Genomic DNA, 23,236 nt, shown 5'->3' on the forward strand with positions numbered 1-23,236 from the left:
GGGGTTTGCACTATACTGAGGGTCTATCAGGATCTCACTGCTCTATTAATAATTTTAAAGCAAAACCATTATATTTTAACTGAAAGTTTAATCAAATGAATTATTTATTTTTTTATTTAAAATTCCGATATTATTCCTTTTTTTTTTTTTTGGTGAATAATATGACTTTCCAAGTTTAAGTAGTATAAATCTCAGACTTTTTTTTTTTTAAATTTATTTCTCTTCCCTTCTGCCCCCCAGTTGTCTGCTCTCTGTGTGCATTCATTGTGTGTTCTTCTGTGACCGCTTCTATCCTTAGCAGCAGCACTGGGAATCTGTGTTTCTTTTTGTTGCATCATCTTGTTGTGTCAGCTCTCCGTGTGTGTGGCGCCATTCCTGGGCAGGCTGAACTTTCTTTTGTGCTGGGTGGCTCTCCTTACGGGGTGCACTCCTTGCGCATGGGACTCCCCTGCGTGGCACAGCACTCCTTGTGCGCATCAGCGGGTGCACTCCTTGCGCGTGGGACTCCCCTGCGTGGCACAGCACTCCTTGTGTGCATCAGCAGTGCACATGGGCCAGCTCCACACGGGTCAAGGAGGCCCGGGGTTTGAACCGCGGACCTCCCATGTGGTAGGCGGACGCCCTCACCACTGGGCCAACTCCACTTCCCCAGAACTTTTGCTTTAAATCATTCTAATTGTATGTATTCAATCACACTTCCCTGGGTCCATATCTCTTTTCAATGGGATATTGTTGCTTTTCTCATCAAGAAATGGAGTTTATTTCATAGTCTTCTGAACCTGGACTAGACTTATGACTTGCTTTGGTCAAGAAAATGTGGCAGAAGTGAACTTGTTCATTTTGAAATCAAGGCCTTAGGCCTAGGCTTCCACTCTTATTCTCTTGGAACCCTGAACCATAATGCTGTAAAAAAGCACAGGCTAACTGTAATGGTTAATTTCCTGTGTCAACTTGTCTAGGTTATGATATCCAGTTGTTTGGTCAAATGAACACTGGCCTGATTGTTACTGTGAGGGTATTTCATGGATTTAAATAATTAGTCAGTTGAGTGCATGTACAGCTGACTACATCTACAATCAATAAAAGAGATTGCTTTCTGCAATGAGAGAAGTCTCATTCAATCAGTTGAAGGCCTCCAAGGGAGAACTGATGATTTCAGCAGTCAGCAAGGAAAATTTCTATCTCTACTTCATCAAGCCAACTTCTACTGGGGAATTCATGTTGAAATCTTTGTCAGAGTTTCCAACTTGTGTTCTGTCATACAGAATTTGGACTTGTCAATCCTCAGTTTTATGTCAATTCCTATATAATAAATCTGGTACATATTTACTAACACACACCTATACATATATAGTAGTATATTATATCTACTCTCAAAGGAGCTTGCTTATAGGAGATAAATGAGAGGAATCTCCTCATCCTGTCAGTTGGAGACAGTGGCAGTTTGGCATTGTTAATGAATTCCAAAAATAGATATTGGATTATACTAGTAAACTGGCCTGTTTCTCTGGGCGTGATTAAATTATGGTTAGGGCTTTGACTGGGCCACATCAGTAGGATATTGAGTCCCCGCCCCCTCAGAGAAACCCCACAGCAGAGATGGGAGGTTATAGAGTTTTGAGGTACAGTCTGAGAGGTAAACACACGGGAGAGAGCAGAGCAGCTGAGCCTGGAGAGAATCGAGCCCCAGGAAAGAGATGTGACTTATCCCAGCCTACAGCTGATACTGGAAGAAGTTGGGACCATGGTGCCTTAAAAGGAAGAGGCAGGCTGAATGTCGGCAGCCATCTTGCTCTAACATGTGGCAACAGACTTTGGTGAAGGAAATAACTTACGCTTTATGGCCTGGTAACTGGAAGCTTCTACACCAAACACCCTTTATAAAAGCCAAAAGATTTCTGGTATTTTGTATCAGCACCCTTTTGGCTGATTAATACAGAGAACTTAAAGGGAGACCTGAGGATTTTAGGAGTCAGAAAGTTTTTATTTCTACTTAAGCCAGCCCTCTTCCTCTTCATCAGAGTTCTCAACTTACAGCTTCTCCTGGGGAATTTCAACATTACCATCAAGTTCCCAACTTTTGGGCTGCCCTACAGAATCCAGACTTGTCAATTCCCATGGTTGGTATTGTGAGCCGGTTCCTATACTAATTCTCTTAACATTTGGATATATATATACACACATATACATAGACATATACATATATGTCCTGTCAGTTCTGTTTCTCTGGTGAACCTTGATGAATCCACTATCTTTCTGAGGATGAGTGGCTATATGGAAAACTGAGGTTTCCCAGCCAACGGTCACTACCACCTGGCAGACATGTGAGTGAGACCATCATACCCTCCAACCCCAGTCAAGCCGTCAGGTGACTATAGCTGCATGAGTGATTCTAGACAAGACCACGAGAATATCAGAAAGCCAATTCATAGAGCTGTGATGACAGTTTATTTCAGTCACTAAGTTCTGAGATGGTTTGTTATACAACGAACAGAAATATCCCCTGTAAGTGTTTGTGTATGGGATTTAGGTTGGTGGGTATGGTAACTGGTATTAAGTGTTTTCTGGAGACGTTAATCAAATGGAGGGATATTATGTATTCCTGGTATAGGCTTAAATATAATTTGGTATATGTAAACCTAGGATGAGGCAATGAAACTCAAGGCAGGTTATTGGGTGAATCTATTTATTTATTTAACATATTTATTGCACTCCTTCTATGCACCAAGCACTATTCCAGGAGCTGGGGATACACTTTCCAGAGATATTGGTATTTAAGCTGATGTATGAAGGATGAATAGGAATTTAGCGAGGAAAGGGATATATCAGACTGTGGGATGAAGTGGGGTCAGCAGAGTACAAAAATGTTCCAGAGAGAGGAAACATTACCTGTGAAGGCTTGAAGGTAAGAGAAAGCATGGTGCATTAAAGCTATCATAGAAACTTCTGTGGTGTACATGGAGAAGCATGAGACATGAAGGTGGAAGGTAAAACAGCAAATAATATAGAAGGAGTTTGAAGTTGTTAAGTTTGGATATGAAAGTGACAAGACCAATTCTGAATTTTAGACAAAGCAATCTAGAGACTGAATTTGAGAGGGATTTGAGAAGGGACAAAAACTGAACAGTTAAAAGTTCAGGGTAGAGAAAACATAAATTAGGATAGTGGTAATGACGATGGAGACACATGGGTGGATTTAAGATTTTGGGGTGATAGAATCTTCAGCCTTCACATACCATTGAACATGAGGCAGAAGGTAGGATGAGGAGTTAAGGATTATTTCTAGATTTCTGACTCAAGCAATTGGGTAAATGGATGAAGTCATTCACAGAAACCAGAAATACTGAAGAAATGGTGGGGAACTGAGTACAAGGGACCTTTGAGTTACCCAAGTGGACTTGTCTAACGGGTAGCTGAAGGTCCTGGCTTGAAACTCGGGAGAGGAGTCTTAGGCTGGAAAGCAGATTTGGGAGCTTATAATTGGCAATTGAGGTTTAGGGAGTAGCTGAGACTGCATGGGAAGTATGCATATCTGAGAAGGATCTAGGGAGGAAATTTGCCTTCCAGTAAGTATTTAATAATAAGAACTTACCCTTTAACGGTTTTTCCATATGTCTTTTCTACTTTACTCTCTACAATTTGGAGAAAGTGGGAGATAGACAGTGACACAGAGGTTTTTGACAAGATGGGTCACAAAAGTTGCCACGGCTTTTACAGCAAATTGAGGAGGCTTAACGCGGCTCCTGGTGTCAGACGGAAGCAGTTGCTGTTAGGTGCGAAGACTTGGGGCACTACGGACAGTTACTGGAAAAACAATGAAAAGAACTGTTGCTTCTACGTGGGACAAAAAGCAATTCCTGGATGGTGGCGAAAGCCATGCGGCATGATTTGCGGGATGAATTCGATCACAAGTTACCATGGAGAAGGGGCGGGGAGAAAGTGGCCGAGTGAGATTACACGAAAGAGATACTAGCAATCAAAGGAACAAAAAAGAGATGCTGGAAAGGCTAGATATTTGGTAAAAGGAAAACAAATAGGTTAAAAAAAAAAAGCCGCAAAATACAAAGACAGGGTGGGGAAACTGGTTAGATACAGCTGGCTTTCCTGCCCTTATAATACACAAAGGGGAACTGGACCCTCCACACCGGAAGCAGAACCTCTGCCCTCTGGGACATTACACATTCCTCCGCGCCGGAAGAACGCGTCTCGCCTCCGCCCCGACAGCTCCCCGCCACTCCTACCTCTTCTAGAGGATTGATCGTAGAGGCATCGAGGGTGGGCCGTCTGGACTTAATCGGACTGCGCGGAACTTTCGCCAGCGAGGAGAGAAAGAGCGACACTGAGTTTCTAGGCAAGGGAGGAGGAAGAAAGGGTCGCATCGCGAGGCGTCACGGCGGAGGGATTTGCCAGTACGCTGACTTCCGGAAAAGCCCTGGCTCTGAGAGGAAAAGCCCCGAAGGAAACAATAACAAACGAGAGGAGGAAGCGGTTCTGGTGTTCCTCTATTGAGCTGTTCGTGTCCGAGAAGATGCGCTTCGGCCCCTGTCAGGGGACGTGAGAAGCTTGGTGGGCTTCAAACGGTTTTTCTCCACGTGTTCGCCCACGGGGTCCCCTGGGTATTGCCATGGCGGGTGTGGGGCCGGGGGGCTACGCGGCGGAGTTCGTGCCACCCCCGGAGTGCCCAGTATTTGAGCCCAGCTGGGAGGAGTTCACAGACCCACTCAGCTTTATCGGTCGCATCCGTCCTCTGGCCGAGAAAACCGGCATCTGCAAGATCCGACCGCCTAAGGTACTAGAGTCTGTGAGGACACTTGATTTAGCTTTGCTTTTCCGGTCTTTCAGTCCTCACGTATTTACTCTCTTTCATTTCTCAGCAGTTCCAGGCCAAGTTTCTTGATATTTTTATCTTGGTTTCTTTTGCGGTGATATGTGGTGTCCTTGGGAGCTTTTCCTCCACTACTTGTGAACTGATACTTTTCTCCTTTGGATTAAGGACATGGGTAACAAAAGACTTTAGGCCTTTCGTTGCTAGAAGTATTAAAAGTATGGCCTTAGAAGTATTGGAAGTATTTGGTTTTAGAAGTATTATGACAGGAAATGCCCTGTAAAATCCTCGCCATGAGATTGTAAAAACTGCCCTCTGCTAATTTTTTTTTTCAATCCACGTCCCATTAGTGCTTGGTTTATTAAATATTCGTGGACTTCATTTCTGGGTTTGGTTCTTAAAAGGTAATCTGAGCTCTAGTTGCACCTTAGAATGGTATCATGACACTAGAACCCCAGACTGAATTGTTCTGTATTGAACAAGTCTTCCCGGGGGAGGAGAAGGAGCAGCATATATTTTTAAAATTTAGAGACTTTGGAAGAACTGGTTGTGTCAATAATGGAGGTGGAAGAAAATGTTGAAATTTCTTCATAGAAGGAACTAAGGGTCAAAGATTTACGAATCGCATTAATTACAAATGACTAGTCTTGTTTCAGGTTTATTTCCATTATTAATCTCTAATGTAAGTTAAGGAAAGCAGATACTTCCTCTTGTTTGGGGGAATTAGAGTCCCAAGAGGTTAAGTGATTTGCTCAAGGTCACAAGGTTTTTTTGGTGGCTTGAGTCGTACTGGAGCTCAGGTGTTCCAGGTCTTGTCTTTACCCTATTAGACCAGTGCTTTCCAAATGGTCTTCCTGGACCACCTACACCAGAATCAACTGGATGTTTGCTAAAATACAGATCCCTAGGCCTCATTCCAGACTAGGATGAATCAGTTTCTGAAGTGTAATTTCTGGAATCTGCTTTTCTAGCCGATGCACTCAAATGATTCTTAATGCACCCACATAGAGAGATCATTATAGTTAAATTCTTCTGCCCTCACTGTAGACCACCACAGGGAATAAAGGAGCTTAGATGGGGAGAAAGGGAATGATGGGCAGGCAGGAGGAACTAATTTAGCCTTACTATATGGCAACTGCTTTGTATAGATTGTTTTATTTAACGGTCTGTGAAGCCTTTTTAGGTAAATGAAGTTCTCATATTGTAGATGAGGCAAGTTCAGATAAGTTAAATCACTTATTAAATGTGTGGTCTTGGGTAAATTGCAAAGTAGATTTTTGAGTCTAGATCTATCTATCTGATTCTAAAGTCCGTGCATGCTACTCCTACTACGCTGAATGAATTTGATTTATGATCTTGGACTATCAGTTTTAAGCAAATGATTAAAAGGTAATTGCTCTGATGATAATGCACTGCCATCTTCCAAAAGCTTCTTATGTGTGAATTTCCTAATATTGACAAAATCTTCAGCTTTAACATTTTTATCATTTTTGTTTTATTTAGGGTTCCTTTTGGTAAAAAAGTTAGGTTTTTAAAATTATTTTTTTTTAAATGTTGAAATAGTGTACCTTCTCTAGTATATTACATTATTATTATAGAAAATCTTGTTTACAAGAATTTAATTTTAATAAATATAGTTTTCAAGGCAAGTAGCTTTTTAAGCTAATATCTTTTAAGTGGATTTACGGTTATTTAGGTCAAATCAAACCATGTTCTCTAGAACTCCATTTGAAATATGCTGCCTTATTTCAGTTATTCCACAGTTTCTACCTAGAGATTTTCCTTGTTCTGTGGGTTTGCTTTACTTTTGGGGGGTAGAGGGGGAAAGGGGTGCCCAGAAGCTGGCTTTGATTTGAACAAAGTATTTACATAACATGCACTGTAAAGTGCTGTGTCACATTACACATAAATGAAAAAGCTTATTTACAAATATATATTAAGTACTTTAAAAGTTAGTTTTTAACCTTTAATTTTACTCTTCAGTTTCTTTCAAATTGTTTTATTTTTCATTTGGCAAACTTGGATATTTAGTGGTACATGAGCTCATTGCATTCCGCTTGAAAAATTAGGGAAAGCATAATTGTGGGAAGTAAACAGACTGGTAAAATTTGAAGAGGATTGCTTCCTTCACATTAAAATTATTTTGTCTAAAAAATACACCTCTTTCTGCCTCTATAATAAAGAGGGTTTGTAAGTTGATCTCTTGTCATGATTTGTGACAACTCACCCCTTAAAATAAGGGAATGGATAATGTATTTCTTGCTTATATACCACTGTGTTAAAAAAAACAATTTTGTCTTTTTAGGATTGGCAGCCTCCTTTCGCATGTGAAGTAAAAAGCTTTCGCTTCACTCCCCGAGTCCAGCGCCTAAATGAACTTGAGGTGAGTGTTATGTCACCATTTCTTTCTCCTGATTCATTCATTATGTGAGAGCTCCAGAAAGAGAAATTTGAGAAGCTCATATACTAGGACCCAGAGTTAGTGTTAATTGGAATTGAGGTTTAGTGGAAGTATCTGATATTTATTTTTTACTTTCTACTTTTTAATTATTTATTTATTTTTAGGCAGTATCAGAGATTGAACCCAGGACCTTGTATATGAGAAGCAGGCACTCAATCACTGAGCTACATCCAGTCCCCTCATTTTTTTAAATTATATAAAGTTATTCTTATATTTTTCCCACTTTACTGGGATTATGGAAAATTATCTCTAGCCATGTTTTTCGTAATGGGAATAGTCAGTGCTTAGCTTTCTGAGACCTTGAATTCTTAAGTTCCAATTTTCTCTGCTAAAAATTTTTGTGAATCTTGAAATCTCTGTCTCCCATGGTCTTTGGAAATAGGTTTTTAAATTCTGTGAAAATGCTACTTAAAAACCTATTTTTCATAGCTTTTTGGCTTTAACAGAGCTTTTCCAGGACTGTTAAATCAGATTTATTACGACCTCTCTGTAAATATTGCAACTATCTCAGGCATTTTATTAATTGAAATCTATTTAAATATTGCTGTTCTTCATATTTGTCTGATTTGCAAAAGATTCTTCAGTGAGTTCCAAAACTGTTTTACAATACAAAGGAAAATCTTCCATAGCTAAGGTTTGATGTGTCATGCTGTTTTTCTCTTGGATGATTCTAAAACATTTACCTTCTGAGATTTTAATACTTATTTTTTTTCCTTTAGTCCATTGTAATTAGATACTGAGTGAAGAATCTTAATATCAGTGAGGTAGAGAGTTGGTGCACTTGAAGTAAGGATATTATCTACCCATGAAATTACAGAATTAGAATTTTTTGAAACTGGGAATAATCTGATTAAATTTTCTGGGTAGCTTAGAGTTAAGTCAACTTTTTAAAAAATTGCTTTGTTGATATGAGAACTTTTTACATACATTAGAATAACTTACTGTCTTAATCTTGTCGAAGAATTTTTTTCTCTTTATTGTTGGTTTATTTTTTAGGGTTGAAATAAACTAATGAAAAGTCTTTGGGTTTCTTTATAGAAATGAAGTTTTTTGTTGTTTTTTAAATTTGAGGATTTAATACCAATGGGGGGAACAAGATTTTTTAAAAAGTCAGTGAAGGGAGGGCTCATGGATACCTTTGCTTCAGCAATTCCGACAACTACACGTCTTCAGTTAGGCTGACTGCATCAGTGTGCTGATACTTTCTGCTCTCTTTGAGAGCTTCAGAAGTTTGTTGACCTTGACCTCATCCAGTTCTAAACAGAGAAATTTCAGATTCTTGTCCACTTTTCCCTAATTCCACTATGGCAAATGGGTTATGTATTTGAGCTGAGTGCTTTGACTGTGACTTGCCATTGACTCTCCAGCTCAGACCTCAAAACCTGTTGTCCCAACAGCTCTGGTTCATGACACTCTCTCAGATTTTTGTCTTGTGGTTCTTCCAGAATTTGGCCAGATGCGTTCCCACCTTGCTTTTTGGTTTAAGCAGTCAAGAATGCCTCCAGGTGGTTGAAGTTCATGTCTCTAGATGCAACAGACTCAAGAATCTCCCTCATCTTTGCCAGGAAGGGGCGGAATTACTTGGGTGGCTCCTCTAAGTAGAGCTGGCTGTATAGCATCTCCTCTGTGATTCCTGGGTATCTGTGGAAGACAGCCTGGGTTAGGGTGCTCAGCAGTCTGCCCAGAGGCTTGCAGTTCTCATGCTTGCCTTAGAAATGAGTGCTTTTTAATGCAAAACTAAATATTTATTTTCAGTCATAACTTATTTCGTGTTTTTGATTTCTATGCTTAAATAATCTTAGGCAATGACCAGAGTGAGGCTGGACTTCTTGGATCAATTAGCAAAGTTTTGGGAACTTCAGGGATCTACTTTGAAGATCCCCGTGGTGGAGAGAAAAATCCTGGATCTGTATGCTTTGAGCAAGGTGAGTCTTGTACTTGGTTTAGAAATTGGAGAAGAGGCTGGTGAATATATAAAATTAGGAATTTCAGATAAACTTGGTGGGTTTCCTCTGTAGGATTTGTTTGGTAATTAAATGCAAGCATGAATAAATGGAAATGCCAGATCTCAAATCTGTTTTTAAAAGCTATTTTATATTTTCGGATGTGATTAAAATTTAATGACTCAGATAAGTAGGCTGTGTGATCTACACTATGCAAGGAAATGACAATCTGGTAATAATACCTTGTATTTAGTGTATGAGGGCCTATGTTGAGTTCATCATCTGTTATTTTACTACTTAATTGAAAATCTGGCATATTAAAAGACCCATTTCTTTCATTCATCCCTCTCTGTGTGGTACATGAAAGTTTTATTAATATCTTTTAAGAAGTGTTATGCCTGAGTCAGGCCTACGTTATCCAGTAGAAAGGACAATAGGTTGAAAACTTAAGGGTGAAGAGAGTGACTCTTTTTGCCCAAGCTTATGTTAACTTTGTAACATTACATTCCCTAGTGTGAAAAAAACCACTGACCTGCAGTAGAGATGATTATAATAATTACCTTGAAAACATGTTTTGTTAATACAGTAATTAAAATCTATGGTGGTAACAATCAAAAACAAAAACAAACAAACACAAAAAAATCTATGGTGGGTGGAGAGGGTATAAGCTCAGTGGTTGAGCACCTGTTTCACACATATAGGGTCCTGTGTTTAATCCCCAGTGCCTCTAAAAAAAATCGATGGATACCTCTGACCTGTGGGTGAAGACAGCTTGGTTATACAAGGAATTAGGCATAACAGCTTATTTTGTGGCCTTTTATACCGTGTGATTGATATATTGAAATAATTTTTTCTCAGTTGCAGAGTTAATTTTGAAAGGTTTTATTTTCAAAGAAAAAAGTGAGAATAATTGTGTTTAAATTAGTTTGTACAATACATTTAAAAATTAATGTCAGGTCAGAATTCTCTTGCTAAAAAATGTGGGAAATACGGTCTTACGCTAAAATACAGTTTAGACTTGTGCTTGTTTTACCAGTCAGAAAATGTGTGCCATGAAATGTCTCATGGGAGCGGATGTGGCTCAAGTGCTTCAGCGTCTGTTTCCCACATGTGAGATCCTGAGTTTGGTTCCCAGTGCCTCCTAAAAAAAAACAACAAACAAGCAAAAAAATGAAAAACAAAAAACCCTCAGGGTGCAGTTGTTTGCAAATCTGATAACAAAGAGAACATTATGGTTAATTAGCGGGTGGATTTGTGTCTTTGTGGGAACCATTAGGATAAAAATTTATTTTAAGTTTCTTTTTTGACATTTTCATTCAAAATCGATGAATTTTTGCTATATGATGCTGTTTAAGGTTTTAAATATGTTTGATTTGAATTGTGTAGTTTGAATAAAGTACAAAAATATTTTTAAAAATTATCATTAATAGCAGTACTGTTACGGTAATTGCCTTAGTTTGCCACAGGGTTGTTACTGCAAAGTACCAGAAATGTGTTGGCTTTTATAACGGGAATTTTAGTAGGGAAAAAAGCTTACAGTTCAAGACCGTGAAATGTCCAAATCAGGGCAACATCAGAGATGCTTTCTTACCAAAGGCATGTACTGCTGATCCTGGTATCCTGCCACGTGGCAAAAATGGAAGCCAATTATCTCTGCCCAGGTCCCTCCCTGCCTTCCCTCAAGAATCGCCTGTCTCTGGAGCTCGGGTGTGGGCAATCAGGCATACGGCTTGTCTATTTCTAGGCCTTCTCTCTAAGTCTGGGCTGCTCTGCTCTTTTCTCAAGTCTAGCTGTGGGCTATCAGGAATATGGCTCATCTCTTCAGCTTTGAGCTGCTTCATGGGCCCAGCCTCTTGAGGACTTAGTGCTTAAGCTTTGGCTGCTAGCGATCCTCATGTCCTCTCTCACATGGCAGAATAAAAGTGGTAGCTTCCTTTTTCTGTATCTCTCTGTGTCTCCATTTATTTAAAGCTCCAGTAAGAGGACTGAGACCAAACCTGAGTCATACTTCACTGATGTAGTCCAGTCAAAAGGGCCCCATGCCAACAGGAATGGATTAGTTCAAGAACGTGATATTTTTCTTTTTGGGATTCATAAATAACTTCAACTGTCACATTAATCTTCAGGCAATGTATAGGTCAGTTTTATTTCTATAAATACTCTACGGAATTTGCTAGAAGAAATATTTTATATAAGCAGATAATATATTATAATAAATTGAAACTATTCCTGTATGAGTAATTTTCCAGTTAAAAGGTAAATATTAAGTTTAATCTAGGTGTTGGTTAGATTGCATTCCTAGTACTATCCTGGCATAGAATTTCAAAACTAGTGTTTCACAATTCTCCTTAATAACATTTGTTATCCAGACTGTTAAACTAACTCCATCTGTAGAAGCTCACTTCCTTTTTACTGTCCCGGCCGCCCTCAGATGGCTACCTTATCTATCTGCTTGTCTTCTTTAGGAGGCACTGGGACCTCCCATGTGGGAGGCAGGTGCCTAACTGCTTGAGCCACATCCACTTCCCACTTCCTTTTTATTAAAAGGGCAGTTCTACCAATAAAATATATCCTTACTTAGAGAACTTAGAAAATATGTCATGATTAAAGATTAAGACTGATTGTTCTGGGGTGTATTGTAATCTTAAGGTTTGTGCATTTTTTTTGGTGTGCCCTTGGACATCTCTTTCCCCTAATGTGAAAAAAATGCTTATGAAATAGATTTAAAGCTAAGTGACAGACACACTTTGATGTTTGTGCTACTTTTTGTTCCCTAAATGTCATAGCAAGACTACCGTTCTCACCGCAATAACTTTTTTCTTTAACAATGAAGTGTAACACTGCTATGCACAAATCTTAAATATATAATCTGATAAATGCTTATGTACATATATACCCATGTAACCGCCACCCAGATTGAGAGATAGAACATTTACAGCTCCTAGCAGTGATGATATTTCTTTTGACAGTGGTGTGATAAATTGCATGGCAAATGTTTGAAATAAATGGTTTTTATTTTGAAATAATGCTTGATAATACTTGAGTCTGATAGCTGAAAGAAAACAAGTATACGATTTTGTGTGTTTTTGTTGTATTATGCCTGGTTAGAATTTTTGATAGAGTATTGTACCTAAGTCAGGGTTTTGATTTCTTTATGAGATAGTTTTGTCCTATTTTATGGCCATATGCTGGCAGGGCTGGTTCTCCTTTTCACATTGCATGCCACTAATAACTAGTAGAACTGGGTGGGAAAGTGTGACTAGATTCTTGCAGGTATATTGTTACTAATGAAAAGTAGTAACTAATGAAAATAGTTACCCTATTGTGTAATAGTGATAATTGTATAGGATATAAAGATGATTGATAGGGCCTCTGTTATCTTTCTGACATCCTTTACCACTCTTTCTCTTGTTCACTCTGCTTAAGCCATACTAGCTTCCTTGCTGTTTCTTAAAATAGTCTAGTCATGCTTTTAGGGCCTTTGCTCTTGCTGTTCTATCTGGAACACTCTTCTCCTGTCTGTCTGCCTGGCCAACTGCTTCACCTTCTTAAGTCTTGCTCAGATTTCCGTATATAATGAGGCTTTTCATTGAATAACACCTCAATTTTTTTTTCCTAAGGTACCAGGGCTGGAGATTGAATCTGGGACCTTGTTTTGGGAAGCAAGGAAATTGGTGCTCAACCACTGAGCCATGTCAAGCTCCCCTGAGTTGGTTTTTGTGTTTGTTTACTTTTTGTTGTTTTTTTCTTTCGTTTTTAGGAGGCACCTGCTGTCAAATCCAGGACCTCCCATGTGGGAAGCAGACCCTCAACTGCTTGAGTCACCTCTGCTCCCCTCAATATTATTAAATCTAAGCACTTGTGAAGACCCTTAACTGTTCTTCTAAGTTTTTTTCCCACAATATTTATCACTTCAAAATTTACTTACTTTTGTTTAATCTCTTCCCGCACTAGGATATAAGCTCCATGAGGGCAAAGATCTTTGTCTTGCTCATTCTTTCTCTCGCTCTCTCCTTGCCTCCCATCCCCCTATACATACAGACACATATTCCAAGCATCTACAAAGGTACCTGGCAGTGTATAGGCACTGGAAAGATACGTGTTAAGTGAAAGGCACTGTATATCGTCCATTTGCTTCTGGACAGCTATTTATTGTGTCTTCTATATTATAACATTTGAAAAGTCATTTTTTTTATCTTGATAATTTTCCTCCACAATCTTGCATATAAAACTTTTCTCATTTTGACAAATTAGCCTTTTTTCAAAACTGTTCTCTAAATTTATTGTTTACTTGACATTTTTTGTAAAATTCTCTAAGTTACTTGGTGTGTTTTCTAAATTCCAGTATTTATGTTCACCTTGTATTATTTAAATTGTATTGTGTTTTCATGTCTATTTTTGTATGTTTTTTATTCTTACATCATATTGAGTTTTTTGAGGATGTAGACTGTATATGTATGGTTACTTTTGTCAGTGCATAATGTACGAAGTACTTAATGATTAAATGTTTTGAATGCCTGGTTTGAAGGTACACACAATAACAATAATTGAAGAGTTTAAAACCATCGGCTCTGTTCTTTACTTTCAATGTTGGCAAATCTCAGTTTTGTCAGATACATGTTGAAATGAACTTTGAAATCTAAGCCCAAAATAACTTCTGTATTTAGCACGCAGTATAAAGAGTCAGAATGCTTGAATATAGCTTCTTTTCCTAAATAATTTTTGTTTTCTTTTCAGATTGTTGCCAGCAAAGGAGGTTTTGAAATGGTCACCAAAGAGAAGAAATGGTCTAAAGTGGGTAGCCGCTTGGGATATATGCCAGGCAAAGGAACTGGGTCTCTTTTGAAGTCACACTATGAAAGAATTCTCTACCCATATGAGCTTTTCCAGTCTGGTGTCAGCCTTATGGTGAGACGCATCATTTTTAGGAGTGGGTAAATCGAGTTTGTCAGTTATAAACTTTTAAATTGTATTCACCACAAAAAGTTAGTTGTCTGTACATAGCAAGGTAAGATCAATTTCTATGGGCACTATAATTTGGTGGAGCCAGGTGTATAGCAGTTTAAAAATCACAGTAATTTTTGGTGGTTTACAAGTAAAGAATAATGTGAACAAAGGGCATTTTCTTATTTAAAATAAATCTTGAAACATTTTTTTCCCCTTGTTTTCATGTATTTTTTTTACAGCTTTTTTGATGTTTAATTTACCCACCATAAAACTCACTTATTGTAGGTACACAGAAAAGCATTAGTAGATTTATATCTTTATGCAACAATCACCACAATCCACGTTTAGAACATTTCCTTAACTCCAGAAGGTTCATGGTGCTCAATTGCAGTCAGTTCTTGCTCTTCTCAGACCCGAGCAACTCCAGATCTGCTTTTTTTTTTTTTTGTCTATATAGTTTTGCCTCTTCTAGAAATTTCTTATAAATAGAATCAGTTTGATTTTGTGTCTGGGTTTGATTTAGCATAATATTTTGAGTGTTCTTTCATATTGTAGCATATATCAGTACTTCCTTTATTTTTGGCTAAATAACTTCTTTGCATGGGTATACCATATTTATTATTTTATTTATATACCATATTTTTTCCCATTTACCAGTTCCTGGGCAGTTGGATTGTTTCCAGTTTAGGGCTATTATGAATAATACTGCATGAATATTTGTGTACAAGTCCTTTTGTGGACATACGTTTTCATTACTCTTAGGTAGATATGTAGGAGTGGAATTGCTGGGTTATACAGTAAGTTTATATTTTAACTTTTTGAGACACTGCCAAGTGTTTTGCCAAGTGGCTTCACCATTTCATATTCCCACCATTAATGTATAAGGTTTCCAGTTTCTCCACATCCTCTCCAATACTTGTTATTGTCTTTTTATTTTTATAAAGCAGTTTTATTAAGATATAGTCACATAACAATCTATCCAAAGTGTGCAATCAATGACTTTTAGTATAATCACAGTATTGGGGATTCATCATCACAGAAAATTTTAGAACAATTTCATTACTCCAAAAGAAAAACTCCATACCCCTTAGCTGTCACCTCTCAATCCCTCTATCCTTCCCCAGCCCTACATAAGAGTATAATCTAATTCCATCTTTATAAATTAATTTATATTTGCATTTTATATAAATGGAACCATACAATACGTAGTATTTTGTGTCTGATTTCTTTCACTTAGCATAATGTATATATATTTTTTGCTTATTTTAATGTCATAACATTAACATACGTTTGTTCAGTTTCAAAGAAAAAGTCTTAAATATGCAATATTACCCATTTTTATATTTCACATGAGGTTTTACTATTCTGTACACTTTACCTTTTTTGTTCCTTCTAGTAATATGTATGACCTTAGACTTTCCCTTTCAACCACTCTCATACCTAGATAATAACACTGCTACTTACAAACACTATGTTGTGATTTCACCTTTTCTATTCATTTCCAAAGATGAACGAACAACCTTTTTAGCAATTCTGCACAGGTTGACCCTCAGTTTTCCATTCTCTAACCTCATTGTATTTTCTTATGACCTGTATTCTAGTTATTAATTCCATAAGTTTGCATAATATATTTAGTTCATAATAGTGCAGTCTTACAGTATTTGTCCTTTTGTGTCTGACTTGCTTCACTCAATGTATTGTCGTCCAGGTTCATCCATACTATCATAAACTTCACAACTTCCATTTCTTCTTAAGCTGCATAATCCATCATATATATACTACAGTTTATCCATTCAGATGATGGACACCTGGGTTGTTTCCATCTTTTGGCAATTGTGAATAATGCCACTGTGCAGATGTCTGTGTGTGTCACTGCTCTCAGTCCTTCTGAGTATATGTCTAGTAGTGGTGTGGCCGGGTCAAATGGCAAATCTATATTCACCTTCTTTAGGAACTGCCAGACAGTCCTCTGCAGTGGCTGACCATTTAACATTCCTACCAGCAGTGACTGTGTATTCCTATATTTCCACATCCTCCCTAATACTTCAAATTTTCTGTCTTTTAATAGTGGCCTTTCTAGTAGGTGTGAAATGATACCTCATTGTAGCTTTGATTTGCAATTCCCTAAATGCTAAGTGAATTTGAACATTTTTTCATGTGTTTTTTTTGCCATTTGTGTATCTTTGGAAAAATGTCTATTCTATTCTTTGGCCCATTTTTTAATTGGGTTTGTCTTTTTATTCTTGAGTTGTAGTATCTCCTTATATATTGTGGCTATTAGACCTTTGTTGGATGTGTGATTTCCAAATATTTTCTCCCATTGAGTAAGCTCCCTTTTTACCTTCTTTACAAAGACCTTTGAGGCGCAGAAGTGTTTAATTTTGAGAAGGTCCACTTATCTATTTTTTTTGTTGTTGCTAGTGCTTTGGGTGTAAGATCCAGGAAATCACCACCTACCATAAGATCTTTAAGATGTTTCCCTACATTTTCTTCTAGTAGTTTTATGGTCCTGGCTTTTATATTTAGGCCTTTGGTCAGTGTTGAGTTGATTTTTGTATAGGGAGTGAGATAGAGGCTCTCTTCCATTCTTTTGGTTATGGATCTCCAGTTCTCCCAGCACCATTTGTTGAAGAGCTGTTTTGTCCCAAAATGTGGGCTTGATGGGTTTGTCAAAAACCAGGTGACTCTAGAGGTGAGGGTTAATTTTGTACCTTCTATCATGGTTTTAATGTTGATATTTTTTCCCTTTGTGTTCCTATCTCTTCTGGGTGGTGTCCAGCCTTCCCTTGGTGTCCTATATCCTAGGACATTTTTTGAGGCTGTTTCTGCCTGTTCTTTAGCTGTTTTTCTTTGAGAGAAGAGAGTCCTGTGTCTTTCTAACCACCACCTTCCGAAGTCGCTGATGCTGTATTTTTGATCATAGCCATTCTAGTGGTATATGTTGGTATCTAATTGTGGGTTTCTGTTTTTGTTTTTTTTTCTTTTTTAAAGATTTATCTTTTATTTATTCCCCCCACCCTCCCTTGTGGCTTGCTTGCTGTCTGTTCTGTGTCCATTCGCTACGTGTTCTTCTGTGTCTGCTTGTCTCCCTTTGTTGTGTCACCTTGCTGCATCAGCTCTCCATGGGCCAGCTTGCCTTCACAAGGAGGCCCTGGGACACGAACCCATGTAGATGGAAGCCCAGTCATTTGAGCCACAGCTGCTTCCCTCTAGAATTGTGGTTTTAATTTGCGTTTCCCTAATGACTAGTGATGTTGTGTACCTTTTCATGTATGTATCGGCTATTTATGTATCTTCCTTAATGAAATGTCTGTTAAAATTTTTTTTTAATTGGGTTGTTTTTCCTCTTGTATTTGAATTGTAAGAGTTCTTTTATATATTTTGGATATAAGTCCTTTATCATATATATAATTTGCAAATATTTTCTCCTATTCTGTGACTTCTTTTCATTTTTATAGCCATGTATATTTGAAGAATGAAAGTTTCAAATTTTGAAGGGGAGCCAGTGTAGCTTACTGGTTGAGCACTGACTTGCCACATACGACATCCCAGGTTCAAACCCTGGTCCTAGCACCTCCAAAAATAAATAAATAAAATAACTCTGGCCTTTTTAAAAAAAAAAATTTTTTTTATGAAATCCGATTTATAAATTCCCCCACCCAGTATGAGTTGTGCTTTTGGCGTTATATCTAAGAAATCTTTTTCCTAACCTAAGGTTATTTTCATCTAGAAGTTTTACTTTTAGCTCTTATATTTAGGCCTGTCATCCATTTTGAGTTAATTTTTATGTATCGTGTGAGGTAAGTTTTTTTTTTTTTTTTTGCAATTGGTTATCCAATTTTACCAGCACCATTTGTTGAAATGATTTGTCTTTTCTTACTGATTTACTTTGGCATCTTTGTCAAAAATCAGTCAGTCCTCAATTTGTGGTTTTATGTCCATACTCTTATTTTTTCCATTGATGTATATGTGTCCTTACCTATTTCCACACTATTTTGATTACTGTAGTTGTGTAGTAGGTTTTAATATTTGGTAATGTGATCTTCCAACTATGCTATTCTTTTTCAAAATGGTTTTGATTATTTCCAAACAATTTGTATTTCCACATGATAGGATCAGCTTTGCAATTTCTGCAATACAGGCTTGCTGGGATTTTGATAGGGATAGGCTTCAATCAATAGATCAGTTTGCGGAGAATTGCCATCTTGTTCCCTGTTTTATTCTGTTAGGGATTTAATGGAAATTTGTCATTTACTGACTGATTCTCAAACCTGGTTTCTTATCAGTGAATCGTGTCTCTTTCTATGCTCTGATCCTTTAGGGAGTACAGATGCCCAATTTAGATCTTAAGGAGAAAGTTGAGCCCGAGGTTCTTGGCGCTGATATTCAAGCTTCTCCAGAGCCGGGTACAAGAATGAACATTCTCCCGAAGAGAACAAGACGTGTCAAGTCACAGGTATCGATGTCTGTGACACATTTTAACAAGAATTTTAAGAGCATTTATGGTACAGAATGGTTGTCTGGTTATGGGAGGCTGTTTACATACAGTTCTTTAAAACTTGAAGAGACATATCTTTCTCAATGACTTTGAGGTGAATGGGGAAGAAATTGTGAAATTACATCTCATTTGATTTGAAAAGCTCTTTTTAATTTTGAGTGGTTTTGTTGACAGAGATGGCAAATTAGAGGGTGTCTCAGGGTACTGTAGAGTCCATTTCAGAGACATGTTAATTAATTTTGGTGTATTTTATTTTCATGGTGAGTAGGAAAGAATGCTTTTGTTTTTTAACTATCATTCCTTTAAAAAACAGAATATAAATTTCTTAGTGTTTGAGCCATTCAATTTAGTTTGCATTTAGTTTCTATAGTGTTCCTATAACCTAAAATAATTTCAAAGCCTAATAATACATAAATATAAAAAATCACACTTACTTCCTTTTCTTAATCTGCCTTTCTTTCCTGTTCTCTTTTCTTTGTAGTCTTAAGGGTTGTATGTTTTTAGGGGTTTTGTAAAAACAGGTCTTTAGGCTGGGACAGTGAGGGCCATTAGAAACCTAGATTTGGTTCATTTAAATCAACATAAGATGCCAGCTGGATAGCTCAGTTGGTTAGAGCGTCGTGCTGATAAATCATCATTTCTGTCTTGGTGAATAAGAATAGCAACTTAACTGGATCCTAATATTTATTTTAACCCGTCTAAAGAAAAAAATGGTAACAAACAAATAAGAATGGTTAACGTTGAAAGTGGGACTCTGAGAAGCGAAACAAGTGCATGACTATCTAAGCTGAGAGACTGACTCTGGGGTTTGAGGAGTCCTGTCAACTGGAGAGGCAATCTAGTGATACTTCATCTTGCTTTTCTAGAGCTCATGACATTTTTGCTTTTCTTATTTGAGTTTATGCTCAGTAACCTCCTGATTCAACTTTTTAGATATTTAGATAGCAGAAAAATACATGCTATTAATAGAAAATATGAATTTAATGAAAATTCATTGGAAAGTGATAGCCCCGTTACAAACTGGGAGGCTCTTGTTTAGTCATTAAGTGATTTTTATTAGTGGAAGTTGGTATCAGGAGTTCTGATCATCTTTGGGTATATAGGTTGATTCTGTTTCTGGACCTGAAACATTGAGGACAACTCATTTTTGACACGGTGACTTGACTTTGAAGAGGTCCAACCCAGAGCCAGGTTGTGATAAAATACTATTTATTTATTTATTCCCACCCCATTGTTGTTTGTACTTGCTGTGTCTGCCTTCCTTGTTTCTTTAGGAGGCCCTGGGAGCCGAACCTGGCACCTCCAACATGAGAGGGAGATGCCTTATTGCCTGAGCCGCCTCCACCCCCTGCCTTGTTGTGTCTCTCATTGTGTTTTTCCCTCCCATGTCTCTTGTTGCATCATCTTGTGCCAGCTTACCGTACCTGCCCTTTGTATCAGCTCGCTGTCTTTGGGAGGCACTGGGAACCTCTGCTCCCTGCTTTGTTTTGTCTCATATTTTTTCTTCTTGTGACTTTTGTGTCTTCTTCTTGTGTCAGCTTGCCGTGCCTGCCCATTGTGCAAGCTCACTGCCTTCTTTAGGAGGCACTGGGAAAAGAACCACGGACCTCCCATTTGGTAGGCAGGAGCTCAGTTGCCTGAGCCACATCACCTTTCCGATAAAATACCTTTTGGTGCTCCCCATGAAATGAAAAAGTCTGCCTATTTCTATTTCTTGATATGTTGGGACCACATATAATGCATTTACCCATTGTAATAATGGTCTCTGTGATCATATTGGTTGGATTCAGGAAGAAACTAGAGTCATTTTAGGAGTTGTAATTAAGAATTTTTTGATACAGAAACTAATAAAATATTCTCTAAATTTAAAGAAAAAAAGAAATTTTCAACTCAGTTTATCATTAATTGCTATAATGCCAGTCTCCCTCTCACTATTCGCAGTCTTTTTCAGAGAGAAAATATAATTTTTCTTTCAACTTCTTGCCCCATACATGAAACTGTTGGTATCCAGCCTTAATCTCTGCCTATCTCTGTGGGCAAAGTATATCTTTGTCTCCAGGGCTAATTCTTCCACTTCTATGCTTTTTGGCTTTAGTGATTTCAGTACATCAATTGAATTCTCTTCTTTGAAATCTTTCTCTCCTACCTCTTTCTTCTGCTAGATTCTTGTCTATCCTTCTCCATATAGATGTGTTCTAATCTCTTTAACATTTTAAAAACAAAAGTCTTCTTTCTAGTTAATGCCTTACTCCTTGACTTTTCAGAGAAGTTTCTTGAAAAATAGTCTAGACTTGTCTTATTTTCATAAGACAATGTGTTTAGTTTTTAGTTCCTAAACTCTGTAATCTGACTTGAGATGAATAATCTCATTGAAACTGCACTATCCAAATTACCACTGACTTTTTAATTGTCAATTCTGTAGACCCCTTTTCATTTATCTTACTTGATTTCTGGTTATTTATACATTTAATACTGTTGTTAACTCTTCTTCTGGAAATTTCATTAACTTGATTGTTCTGTGGCTTCTGTGATACTGCTTTTGTCAGCTTTGACCACTCTGCAGTCGCCTTCATCTCTCTTTTTTTTGAAGATTTATTCCACCCTCCACCATTGTCTGCTCTCTGCCTCTCTGTGTCCATTCGCTGTGTGTTCTTCTGTGTCTGCTTGTATTCTCATCAGGCAGCACTGGAGAATCTGTATCTCTTTTTGTTGCATCATCTTGCTTTGTCAGCTCTCTGTGTGTGTGGCACCACTCCTGGGCAGGCTGTGGTTTTGCACGGGGCGGCTATCCTTGCGCAGGGGCCACTCCTTGTGCAGGGGCATCCCTGCATGGGCTGACATCCCTTGCATGCAGCAGCACTGCGCATGGGCCAGCTCACCACAAAAGCCAGGAGGCCCTGTGAACCCTTGGACTTCCTATGTGGTAGGCGGGTGCTCTGTCTGTTGAGCCACATCCGCTTCTCATCTTTATCTCTTTTGTTGGCCCTTTCCATGATATGTTTGGTCCTGTCCTATCTTTACTATGCTTAGCTACACTGTGACTTCATTTACTATCTGCATACTCAGGATTTCCAAATCTGTCTTGACAATCCCATGCTTTTCTATTCGCCAGGTATATATATGTGTTTACTCGCTGAGTTGACCACAGCACAGGTATGCCAAATTCATTACTACTCAAACATAACACCCTTTCTAAATGTCTTCGGTATTTTCTAGCTTGGTGACAATGACAACCAACAGTGTCCTGAGCGAGAATCATAGAAGTTATGGACGTTACCCTGCTGTCCTTTCTTACTCTGTTACATCACTTGATGTACTCTGCTGTAATTTATTTTTTCATCTATGACCTCACTGAAGTGAGTTCCTTGCGAACTGGAATTGTATTTTGTTTATAGCAAGAAATACCAAACTCTGAATATGTTTTTACTCCTTAAAATGAAGCCCAGAATATCATTGTCCTATTACTGGTGATACTAGGTTTGAACACTTGGTTATGGTGGTGTATGTTAGATTTCTCCTTTGTAATAAGAGTAAACTCTGAGACAGTGTGAATAACCTGACATGTCCCCATCATTTGTTTTTCTTTTAAATTTTATTGTGGTAACATATAAAAAAACAAAATATCACCATCACCATCTATTACCAAGACTTTTTCCATCACCTCAAACAGAAACTCTACCTGTGAAGCGATAATCCCCTTCCCCCCTTTTCCGTGGCTCCTGGAAACCTCTGATCTACTTTGTCTCTATGAATTTGCTTATTCTAGATATTTCATATAAATGGAATCATACAATATTGGTCTTTTTGTATCTGGCTTATATCACCTACCGTAATGCTTTCAAGGTTCATCCATGTTGTAGCATGTGTCAGAATGTCATTTCCTTTTATGGCTGAATACTGTTCCCTTGTTAGGGGTGTGTGTGTGTGTGTGTGTGTATATATATCATTTTATAATCCATTTATCTGATAATGGACACTTGGGTTGTTTCCACCTTTTGGCTATTTGGATAATGCTCCTATGAAAATCAGTACACAAGTCTGTTTGAAACCCTTTTTCAAAATCTTTTATGTTTATACCGAGAGTAGAATTGCCAAGTCATGTGGTACTCTGTATTTGGCTTTTTTTTTTTAGATTTTTATTTTTATTTTTTTATTTCTCTACCCGCCTCCCCCCTCAAATGTCTACTCTCTGTGTCCATTCTGTGTGTTCCTCTGTGACCGCTTCCATCCTTATCAGCAGCACCGGGAATCTGTGTTTCTTTTTGTTGCATCTTCTTGTTGTTGTGTCAGCTCTCTGCCTGTGCAGCACCATTCTTGGGCAGGCTGCACTTTCTTTCGTGCTGGGCGGCTCTTCTTACAGGGGGCTCTCCTTGTGAGTGGGGTTCCCCTACACAGGGGACACCCCTACGCTGGGGACACCCCTGTGTGGCACGGCATTCCTTGTGCGCATCAGCGCTGTGCATGGGCCAGCTCCACACGGGTCAAGGAGGCCCAGGGTTTGAACCCCGGACCTCACATGTGGTAGGCCAGATGCTCTATTCATTCGGCCAAGTCTGCTTCCC

The 23,236-nt window shown here is 38.2% G+C and overlaps 1 protein-coding gene and 1 pseudogene across 1 annotated transcript in view; one reads left to right on the forward strand and one right to left on the reverse strand.

The window, feature by feature from the left end:
- Positions 1-3,978: 3,978 nt before the first annotated feature.
- KDM5A (lysine demethylase 5A) overlaps positions 3,979-23,236 on the forward strand; it is a 115,994-nt gene continuing 96,736 nt past the window's right edge. The window contains exons 1-5 of the mRNA XM_071210118.1: positions 3,979-4,789; positions 7,131-7,208; positions 9,089-9,211; positions 13,967-14,137; positions 18,498-18,632. Coding sequence (XP_071066219.1) covers positions 4,625-4,789; positions 7,131-7,208; positions 9,089-9,211; positions 13,967-14,137; positions 18,498-18,632 — 672 coding nt within the window. The 5' untranslated portion in view covers positions 3,979-4,624. The remainder of the gene's footprint in view (positions 4,790-7,130; positions 7,209-9,088; positions 9,212-13,966; positions 14,138-18,497; positions 18,633-23,236) is intronic.
- On the reverse strand, positions 8,460-8,995 carry LOC139437058 (COMM domain-containing protein 1 pseudogene; annotated as a pseudogene).

This window comes from Dasypus novemcinctus, chromosome 20, assembly GCF_030445035.2.
Source record: "Dasypus novemcinctus isolate mDasNov1 chromosome 20, mDasNov1.1.hap2, whole genome shotgun sequence".
NCBI classification, from domain to species: domain Eukaryota; kingdom Metazoa; phylum Chordata; class Mammalia; order Cingulata; family Dasypodidae; genus Dasypus; species Dasypus novemcinctus.